The sequence below is a fragment of the Vanellus vanellus genome (assembly GCF_965231255.1).
Source record: "Vanellus vanellus genome assembly, chromosome: 3".
In the NCBI taxonomy this organism is placed as follows: Eukaryota; Metazoa; Chordata; class Aves; order Charadriiformes; family Charadriidae; genus Vanellus; species Vanellus vanellus.
In genome coordinates this window covers 15,626,374-15,637,590 of record NC_138907.1, presented here as the reverse complement: position 1 = coordinate 15,637,590, position 11,217 = coordinate 15,626,374, and the positions used below count along the sequence as shown (strand labels likewise).

Below are 11,217 nucleotides of genomic sequence, written 5' to 3'. Positions count from 1 at the left end.
GCTGGTCAAGTCTCCACAGTCAAAGTACCGATGACAAAGGAAATATTTTGTGTCTGCCCTACAGCTTTTGGAACTGGATTATAGCCTATACAAAAGAAACAGTCTTTCACAGATTACCTCTGTTAGCTGAAACACCTGCAAGTAGTTAGATACCAATTATCACCAAACGTCTTTAATCAAACCTCTAATGACTCAGGACTGTGCCTAGGACTGCTGGGACCCTTTATCCATTAGCACCTTGTCTCTTTCTTCCATAAGCCGCTTGGTCAAAGCAATCTGCTCTTCTAGCAGGCGAATGTTCTCCTTTTTCTGATTTTGACGCTCAAGATCTCTGAGAACTCCACTGTGCAGCCTCTGAAAACACAAGGGACAGGGTTTATCACAGCCTGTTGGGCGCTGAACGGGCTTAACCCCCACCCAGCTGTAATCCCTCCTGCAGAGCTGTTCACCATGCTGCCTTTGCAAGTCCTCTGCCACCACCTGGTAGCCACGGCCACTTAAGGTGGTTTAAATCTAAAACTACAGGAGCTGATATCCGATATCGATAAGCTAGTGGTACTACACCAAAAAGCACTTGATTTCTACTCACTTCAAATGGGTGGGTTTACTAAACAGCAAAGCTATTGAGAAAATAAATGCTATGCGCCTGTTATACCTGTGCCATGCAGGATGGACATCATCTATGAAGTCCTGTTACCTCTGCCCTAAATCTTTACCAAATCGAACTAACCTCCCCCAAACTTCTCTTCTGCTTGGAGAAGCAGTTTGCTTTGGTGGAAAACTGGAAGTGATTTTAAGAAAAACTGTCATGTGTCTTCATCTGCTTCTTTCTGCTCTGGCGTTACTCTTAAAGAAAATACCTTGTAAACTCTTGCTGCAAGGCTGACAAAAGTCCCACAGCCTACTTATGCCAAGGTCTTGAAAAAGCAAGGCGCTCGATTCAGAAAATATCCCCTTTACCTAACACGTTTGTTATAAATAAAATGTGCAACACAGACCAGCCGTTTTCAAACTAGTGCGTAAGCCCCGCAATGGGTGTAAAAAGCTCTAAGAAAATCCCATGTTCTCTTTGTTTCCTCCATTTGCTTCTCTCTCCCTGCTACCTGGAAGATTTATTTTTTTTTCCACTCTGACAATTAGGTGAAACGTTTAACCTTTACCTCTCACCAGGGGAATGCAAAATAAGTGAAACCAAAACTGGTAATATGGATTGGGGTGGAGAAAAGGAGAGGAGGGACTAGCTGGGAACCAGCTGCTCTACTCCAGACGTGCAGGTAAGGAGCAGAGGGGTGATGAGATCAGACAAGAGATGGAGGAGATGGCAAGGCTGACGCTAACTCTGGAAGGAAATGGGGACCACGTGAAGTGGTCGGTTGTGCATGTGATACAGTGCCACTGTAATACAGTCCCCTGGCAACTTCAACTGACCAAAGCTGGTGCTGCTGCCATCCTTCCAGCCCCACGCTCCCCGCACTGCTTGTCCCACCCCAGGGTCAGCCCGTCCGGACAGCTAAGCCAGCCAAAAAAAAACACTTTCTTTTTCTTTCCTTCACAAAAGCAAGTCATACTCTGCCGGTTTAACTCCCTGAGCTGGCTAACCGAAGACAAGTGCCAGTGCAAAGGAGAACATGGGATGCATGGTCCAATTTGGTGGCTTGAACTCCTGGGGCAGGCGCTATGACTTAAGATAGTCAGACACCGATGAGAATTCAAAGCAATAGTTATAAGCTTATCAGAAAATATGATATACGATGACAGAAACATTACAAGTGAGTAAAACCCGTGAAATGATTGTTGAGAGCCAGTCCTGGCTCACATCTAAATCGAGCTGCCTGATTGCAGTAGTGTTTTAGCCCAACTAAAGATGAGAATTTTAGTTGAAGTTAATTTTAGTTAAAGCATTATCCACCTGCCTAATTTACCAAATCATGCTTAGCTTGGACTCAGGAATTAGAAAGTTTCACAGGTACCAAGGTTAGCCACTGGATACTGGAGATATGAATAAATTATTTAGCCTAATGGGAAAAAAAAAAAGATTAATAATTTATTTGACCTGTTTGAACGATGCCAAAATGCACCTGCAAATAATTTATTTGAAAGCTGACCCTGAAGTCATTTTAGAAGATGTTTGCGATTATTATTTGACAAGTTATCACAGGGTTTTATCCTTCATCTAGAATGGCAATAACTGCACATTCCAAAGGCAATTATTTCTCCTGTCAAGTTCAAAATAGAAAGGTTTTGTTTAAGAAATATTTTATCTCGTTAAGAAAATGCACAGACACACATGTCAGCCAATAATCAAAACTGTCTCTGGAAACTAATCTAATAAAACCAGTTCCTTCCCTTTGGCTTCAATCAACTGAACAAATTAGTAATCACTAAAGACAAAGTTCATAAACTTATTATTTCATTACTATCAGTTAATAACAATAAAGAAAATATGTGGGGAGACACAATGGAATAGAACAATTACATGGAAAATGTGATTCTTTTTCCTTCACAAAACACAGCTATTCTGCAATCTTTCTGATGGTGAAGGTATTTACTTTGAAAATGCACAGTTTGCAAAAGACACCTTTATAGTTTGAGTATCATGGGTGACAAAGAGCTACGAAAAAAGTTAATCTTCTCACCTTCCTCTGTTCTCAGAAGTTAGGCCTGCTTGTCTTCTGCAGCAGTTTAGATAAACGTGTGCAAGCTCAAATCACTTTGGGCCTGGCATATCAATTTACAGAAGTCAAAATTTTATTAATTTGCATAAAGATAAACCTGAAATAATCCCTACACCAGGACTGCAGAATACCCGTGTTACTTATTTGCATTACATTATCTAAGTAACTGGGTTTCTTAAGCCTGAAGCCATTATCCCTTGACTTGAAGATGGAGAATTATAAAGAGAAAATCTCAGATTTCATTTATAAAAGATAAGCTTTGAGCCTTAGTGCTTCTGAATTGCGAGTTAAACTACTGGAAAAAAAAAGAAATGATCATTTTGGCTTTGCTTCTGCAGCAGCATCATCTTGAGGAATGCTAATATCCCTGCAAACATATACAGATTATCATAAAATCCAGCTTTTGGGGAGATCACTTCAAATTCTAGAGGACTGGTTTGTGAACCCATCCCCGTACATCCAGGTCAGGCACCTCTGAAGTCATGAGTTCCCTGTGCAGAGTTCACAGGCTGTGCCCATGCCTGGGTGTTAGGGTGGACAGCAAAGAATAGATGCTGGTTGTGTCCCCCAAAACCCCAAAAAGGTTTTGTCGCTGACCAAACCTGATGGATCCTTTGACCCCGCCATCTCTAGGACACTCAGCAAAACTGCCAATCTTGCCGGCAGCCTGACAGTGGTGACACCAATATCTTTCACAGCAATGGCTGATGCAGCTGTGGAAAAATGAGTTAAAACAGAGCCACGGGGAGACAGCTGCCCACCATTGTCTCCTTTGGGAAACCTAGGATCTTCTCAGGCCGAAGCTTGCAGCAGCGACCTCGGGTGTAACAACCAAAGCATTTTAACATTATTTTGCAAATCAAGCAACAACGACAGCGTAGAGCAACAGGAACAAGCAAAGGGCAGCATGTCCACTATCATCAGAAATATATGAAGCAAGCAGAGGGCATTAACCATATCAACTCATTTGGTGATCCACCACTCCTTTTACTAGAGTCATATTTCACACACCGGTAGAATGCACGCCGTAAACTTGCCGTTGTGCCCTTAATTAACCTGTGTTTTGCACACGAGTTATAGCATGGCCTCTACATACTACGGGACCGCTGTCTTGTTGAGTGCTCAGCACGGATCCTGGCCAGGGACTCGGCCTTTAGTTTCACATTCCTTCTTCAGCCTGTTGCCCGAGGCTTTACTTAATTCATGATACACAGACCCCACTCTGACGGTAGCGTTACTCATGTACCTGTGGTCCGTTTTATGCCTGTTGCCTCTATCGAATATGAATGTTGTGTAAATGTTAATTTATTTTCATAGTCTGTGAGATGAAGGAGAGATACCAGCCAAAGACTAAGGTCAAAAACATCCATTCAGTTCAGGTGTCTCGCCGAAACACCCAAGGGTGATTTTTTACAGAGCATGTGTTGTCCCGCAGCACAAAATACAGCTCCCATTTATTTCAGCTGTAGTTTAGGAGCATTTAGCACGGTTCCTGCCAGACCTTTGGTGACTCAAGGCAGGCACCCGGAATTAGCTAGCAACCACCAGGAAAAATCTGAGCTTAGGTGATCTACCCAGCATCTACGTCAGCTCCAGCTGAAGCAGGACCATTACCCACCACCACTCCGAAAGATCAGCCTTCCTCTTCTTGCTGCTGCCTGAGCCATTCAGTGTTTTCCAACTTCTACAGCAAATTAACCCGCCTCTTCCCTTACCCAGATCAGTCTCATCCTCCAAGATCCACCATGCACTGACAGAAACAACCTCTTGAGGGAAAAAATATAACCCTGTAATTACAGACTGCATCGTAAAACCCGTGCAACAGACAAAACTGAGCTGGGGTACGGACCAGCAACTTGAACTGTGATGTTTTGTAACTTCTGACTACTTCAGACCTTTAAAAATAGTAATTTAACATAAGATTTTTGTGTCTGTGCATTTTCTGGACTTTTTGTAAATACGGTGGTGAAAATCAGATGTGTCCCCTCATATTAGTACCTATTTGGCTTATCAGCAGGGTCTAAACTTGCATACTCATTGCCCAAACTTCTGCCGTGTGCAATTTATCCATTCTTCAATCACACACCTTTTAGTCCTGGGCAGGCCATGGACTCACCATCATCTGACCTGACACTTTTGGCTGTGGGGCTCTCTTGCACGTAGGGTGCCTGCCAGGATTTTTGTAAAGGTAGCACAGAAAAACTTCCCTGTTTCATTACCGCATGGTTATCTCCGTTAGCTTGCACTCTGCCTGTCCTGTCAGACCAGGATGGGAGCCGGGGCAGGCTGCACGGCACGGGAACAGTGCCATTTGCCCTTTAGCGGGAGGCATTTCTGGAGCTTGGAAAAAGCAGAGCGCATGTGCTGCCAGAGGGACAAGCACCAGCGGGACAGCACTGCAGGACAGGGGAGAACCCTGGGAATGCTGCCAGGGCGGTGCCCTTGGGCCCAGCGGGTGCAGGATTGCATCCTTCCTGTGCCCCAACACCCCCAGCTGCTGCAGAGGCTGAGGAAACCTCCTCCACTGAGCCTGTCCTGCCTCCCCCTGCAGCTCCCAGCTGCCGCTTGCCCCCGTAGGCGAACACACAGGATGGGATACGAGAACGGGTGCAGCTTTGTGAGCACGGAAAGGGCAATGGGGAAGGGGCAGATGGTAGAGAGACAAACATCAGGGGCAAAGCAGGGGGGACAACACACAGGCAGGGCACTGCTGTGCGGGCACGGCCCTGGGCTCCAGGCTAGGCACAGCCGAGCACCCGCAGCCCCCAGCTTCAGGCAGGGGCACAGATGGTGGCAGGACGCTGGGCACAGGAGGCCTGTCTTCGGGTGCTGGCAGGGCAGGGCGCTGCGGGCAGGAGTGCGGGCAGGAGTGCGGGCAGGGAGCAGGAGGCAGAGACACGTGGAGAGGCTGCGGGGTCCGGAGCGGGCAAGGGGCGGGGCTTGACGCAGGCAGGGGCGGGGCGTCAGGAGAGGGGCGGGGCTCTGGCCTGGCACCTCGGGCCGAGCCCACAGGTGAGGGGCGGAGCTACCGCCAGACACCTCAGGCCTCCAGATGAGAGGGCGGGGCTGGGGGCGCCAGGGGCGGGGCCTCGGGCGCAGGGGCGGGACCTGCCCTGCCGGCGGGCCCATGGGCCGCCATAGGGGCGGGGCCCCGCTCGCCCCCTCCCCCCCGCTCCCCCGCCCCCCCTCTCCCTCCCTTCCCGCGGCCACGGGCCACTCACCTCCCGCTCCCGCCGCTGCTGAAGGTGCACGGCCACCACGGTGGCGGCGGAGAGCAGCGCGGAGACGGCCAGCACCGCTCGGGAGCTCCGCGACATCGCCGCCGCCGGCGGCGAGGGCGGGCGGCGCGTGCCGGAGCCGCCTGCTCGCCGCGGGGGAAGGGCCGGGCGGCGGCAGCGGCGCGCGCGCGCGGGTGCGCGCGCGCGGGGGGGAGACGGCTGGGGGGGTGGGGGAGAGAGGAGTCGAGCCCCGCCCACAGCCGAGCCCCGAGCGCGTCGAGCCAGGCCAGAGCAACGGAGCGCCGATGCGGGGTTGGGTGGAGCGACGCCTCGTCCCGCGGGGCGGGCGGGGAAGGGCCGAGCTGCGCTCCGGGGCGGCGGGAGGCGGAAGCGGTCGCTCCCGGCCGCCTGTCCCGCACGTGGAGCAGTCCTCGGGGCTCCCCGGCTTTCCTGCTGGGGTTTGAAGCGCCCTGGCGCCTCCGCGGGCCAGCCCCGGGCCCACCCCAAGGAGCAGGCCGCGGCCTTGGGCCTAGTGCCTGAGGTGTGGCACCTCGGCCTCGTCGTGGTGAGACGGCAGTGGGAACGGCGTCCTCAACCCAACCCAACCCAACCCAACCGAACCCTTACTGACAGGCCGTGGGCTGAGCTTTTGTGGGAGGGTCGTCACCCTGCCGTGGTTGGGTGCTTGCATCCTTCTGACCAGGAGCACCAACAGGAGCTGCTGAAAAAGGGCCTTTGCCCCATTGATGCGACTACTGGGGGGAGCCACCCCGTGGAATGGGGTGCAGCCAGCTGGTCCAGTGCCTCCCGGTGCCTTTCCCACCGGAGGGAGTGTTTTCTGGAGCTTCCTGCCGGCGTGCGCTTGCATTTCCACTGTGGTTGCAGCTCTGAAAAACAAACAAAAGGAGATTTCTTCTGAGTTCTAGAAATATTTTTGCTTTTATTGCATGAAGACCTCCAGTTCTGCACTTTCCTTGCCCAGAAAACCCAAATTGCATAGGGCAAGCAGCTGGAGAAAGCAGCTCTTCAATTGTTTGGTTTCTTCTCATTGTTCAGTGTGTGGCCTTAGGCCCCGTGTTTGGCAGTTTTCGTGCTCTGAAGACAGCATTATTCCTCTCCCTGGGGGCTTTTCCCTGGCACCTCCTCACTAGAGTATCTGTTTTACAGAACATAATTTACATTCCCAGTGCTCCTGAGTGAGGGCAACAGATGGCTATCGTGAATGACTTTGATCCACCATGTTCAGATGCGCTTTGGCTGGAGGACTTCAGCCTTTCAGGGCACTTTCACCCTGTAACACTTTAAAGCAAACTTCCCCCTGGCTACTGTGGAGCAGACAGAGGCTCTGGTCACGCTCCCGAAAAGCAGGGAACTTGTCAGCAGTCACTATTATCTGCTGCATTACAACCCAAATGAGAACATCGGAGGTGCATATTAAGTGACTCTTAATAAATACACCAAACAAAAGGATGTCTAGTGGGGAGGTGGGATATACCATGAGGTATATAAAACCCTGAGGGAGGTAAGGGAACAATCATGCACCATTTCCCTCAGTCCAGGGGTAACCAGTGGGTGTGTGGGTTCAAGCTTAAACCAAGCAAAAAGAAGGTTGCACCATGTGTGAGTTGTGGAAGTCATTGCCCCTGGTACTGCAGAAGCTGAACTTACCTGTGGATTCAGAAAGGAACTAGATGCATTCCTGGAATGCCCTCAATGTCTGGGTGCTGCTTTTGTCTCATGAACTCCTTAAACCACAAATGAACGGGAAGGTGGGAGGTTTATTGTGAAAGGTGTAGGCTTATTCCCAGCTCCTTTCTGTACTTTTCTCTCCAAGCATCTGCCACAGCTCACTGCCAGGCAGGATGGTGGGGCATAAGGAATCTCAACCCTAGCAGGTACCACAGTCCCTGTCTCAGATATTTCCAGGTAAAACATGGAAGAGTTACAGAGCGGTTGCTGTGAGGGGATGGCAGGGTCGCACCCTCAGCCCTGTCCAGCGTGGAAGAGGAAAACCAAATGCGGGAAGCCAGTCCTTCATCATTATAATCTTTTTCATCTGTCTGCTGAATGAATGTGATTAAAATGAAAGGCAAAATTAGCGGGAATGATAATATTTCAATTGAGTCTAATAGTTTTGCTCACATCGGTGTGTTTACTGTTATTAAGTCTTATGCATAAGTGCTTGTAACGCGGCCAAGGCCACTGGAGTGCCAAGAACAGGGTCGAGCCAGATGCGCAGCGGATGTGAGCCAGCGCAGTGCCCTTGGCGCCGTGGAAGGGCGCAGCTCACCGCAGCTGGAAGCCAAGCACCTCTACCCAAGCCTGGCATTAATCACTTGAGGGGCTGAAACCCCAGGCGGGAAACGTTCAGGCTGTGTTTTCACAGCCTGAGTTTCTTCCGTGGTAGTTCAGGTGTTCCCACCCTTCTCCCTTCCCTCCCGAGGGCTAGGGCTTGCTGAAGTGCTCGCCTGCCCTGCGGTGGCCCTGCTCTTCTCCTGCTGTGGGTGGTTGTCCCTTTCCCACACTCGGACCGAGCTCGTTCAGGGAGGCAACCTTCTGCAAAGCCCATCCATAGACCGGACTAGCACCTGGGTCTGACTTAAAACCCTGCAGCAGTAACGATGTGCAAAATCCTATTTTGCTTTTTATGAGACACTTTTGCAGCTGGGTTGGGGAAGCCCAGCCAGAGGCAGGCTACAGAGGCAGGGAAGCTGGGGGTGATGGAGGAGGGAAGCAGGAGCTCCCAGTGGTGATATCGCTGGGGAAGGCCTTTTTTGCCAGCAGTTGGCAGAAGGACAAGAGAGAAGGAGACTTCAGAGTTCCCCCCCAACAAACACAACCTTGACCGCCCCAGGCTCGTTTCAGAGACGTCTTGTATGGCCGATGGGGTGTGTGCGACTGGCAAAGCACTGGTAGCTCCTTGCAACGAGATGAGTTGCGTTGCTGATGCTCTCAAACAGAGAATGAGGCAGAGGATGAGCTTGTGCTGAGGGAAGCGTGGCTCAGGAGGGCCACTTTTTTTGCTGGCTCTGCTGGTTGCTCTCCACGTGAGGTTTTCTTAAATGCACCTCTTGGCTGCCAGTAGCTGGTTCCTGGTGTGTTATACCAGTACCATCCTGTGATTCCCTCTTTCCTGTGCCTTGGTTCCTTCTTTGCTGGCCTGGGCGTAGTGGCACACATTGTCTCGTCGAGACGGGGCTGAGCACCAGTCAGGGAAAGGTTGACTCACATGTGAAGGAGACTGTGAAAAGCTGAAGGCCATGTTCCCCCTGGGCAAAGAGCTCAGATCTGTATGGTGATCTTGGATAACGTGTCTGAAGTCAACGCTTAGGGGGCATTTTTATCCCAGTTTCTGAAGAAAATGAAGCTTGTGCAACCTCTGTGCCTCATCCACCCCCTCCCTTCCCTCCACGCTTTTAGACGGGTGTTTGCCAGCCGCCTTGGTAAGGCTGCATTGCAAGTCCTGTCTCAGTAAGACTTCCACATTTGTTTGCCCGTTCCAACCATTTTTACAGTCGTGGAGGAGTTCTGGCTAAGCTTTGTGTAATTGGTGGTTACGCTGAGCAGGGGATCATCCCATGAAGGGAAGGGGTGGCAGTGTCAGCTCAACCCTATATTAGCCACCAGAGAATCCACAAAACAGGGCGCTCAGTCATGGCTTGCCTTAGCAGGTCACCAGTAGCACTAAAGCTTAAGGAAAACCTTGCAAAATCATGGCAGGGGATGGAGAGAAAGTTTGAACTAAGTCCGTTCACAGGTTCACGGCCCGAACCACAGTCCCCGTCCCATTCCACTTCTATGTAAGATGAGGAACCAATCTCTCTCATCAAATAGCAAAATAATAATAATAATAATAATAATAATAATAACAATTTAAAAAAATCCTGAAGGTGTGTTTTGACAAAGCTTTCAGGTTTTGTTTTTTTTTTTTTTCCAGGCTTTTTGGTGAGCTAGTTGTCCTTCCCTCTCTGCAGAGCCGGCTCTTCCTCCCTCCCGGCGGGGCGTGCACATGCAGGCGTGAGTGCTCACACGGGTGAGTTTGCACGCACCCGGAGCGCTCCACCGAGACACAACGGCTACACCTCAACTGGAGGAAAGGAGACCAAAAAAAAAAAAAAAAAAAGGGCCGAACCCAAACTAAACCAAATTCCCCATCTGCTCCATGAAGGCACTGCCATTGGGAATTTACCCCGGAGAGCCCAGCTCAGCCCGGCCCTCCCCGGGCTCTGCGAGGGGGGCTGCGCCTGGCGCCTGGACACCCTCTCCTGTAGGCTCAGTCGCTGGCCGGGGGGGTCTGGGCATGTGGCTGGCGAGTGTGGCTGTGCGTGCCTGTGCCTGCACGCCCTCGGCCAGGGGTCTCGGGATAGACATGGAGCTGAGCACACGGGAGAGCCTGCCAAGGAGGGGAGCACGCTCTGCCTTGCTGTTATCAGCATTGATTTTCTTCTTACAGCAGCACCAATAATAGCAGCAAAAAAAATATATATATAATTGCTGTGTTGTAGGTACTTTTTTTCTCACTGTGTTGCCTTTTCCACTTTGAGAAGCGGAATTATTTCCCCCCCAAACAGTGGCAGACCTGGTTGTGGCAGCGTAGGCATCGATCGTCCAGGTGCAGCCACCCTGGTCGGGCAGTGAATGCTTCTGTCGCATTTGCTGGGGGGACCGTGTTCTTGGTATTTAAAACCTTAAGAAATGCAGAGGAAAAAATGGAAATGTGTTAAAGTTATTGTGTCCCTCCTCTGTAATTAAGAGGCAGGGTCGCTGGGGGCTTCTCTGTACACAGACTCAAAAGAATAATTTAAATTCATGAAAAGTATATATTAAAAATGCCTTATTTTGACTGGGTTAGCCTCCTCTCCAGGCAGGCGGAGGTAAGCCTGACTTGGGCGAGTTTTATTTTCTGCCGGGTATGTATGAAGTGAAAGCTGCCGTGGCTCACCCCTGCAACGTTTGTACGTGGGCTTCACAAGCCTCTGACCCTCTCTCACCATCCATTCAGGTGAATTCTGCTGCTCAACCCCTGCGGACGAGCCCTGCGTCCCCGACAGGTCTTCTCAGCGAGCTGGAGGGAAGTCCTCCTGAGATTTTTATGATGGAGAAAAAACAGTGGAGGGGGAACCCTTCTTTCACTTCCTTGTGAGCAAGGGAGCGAGGAGGCTTCCCTTCCCTTTGCAGGGCAGCCTGCGAAACAGTTACTTTGGATTTTTATTTCCCCGTCCACTTCCTCCTTCCAGCGGGGAGGGCAGAAACCCGGGGCAGCCGCTACGCGAGCCCTGCCGGTTTTATAGCCGGGCGACGTATGGTTACACGTTAGCCAGCCG

The 11,217-nt window shown here is 50.8% G+C and overlaps 1 protein-coding gene across 1 annotated transcript; it reads right to left on the bottom strand.

Annotated features, from left to right (window-relative positions):
• Positions 1-11: 11 nt before the first annotated feature.
• PET117 (PET117 cytochrome c oxidase chaperone) lies at positions 12-6,041 on the bottom strand. The gene is made up of 2 exons (XM_082481250.1): positions 5,897-6,041; positions 12-354 (listed from the first exon to the last, which is right to left on the bottom strand). The coding sequence occupies exons 1-2, from the start codon at positions 5,990-5,992 to the stop codon at positions 205-207; spliced, it is 246 nt and encodes an 81-aa protein (XP_082337376.1). The 5' UTR covers positions 5,993-6,041; the 3' UTR covers positions 12-204.
• Between the last annotated feature and the right edge of the window lie 5,176 nt (positions 6,042-11,217).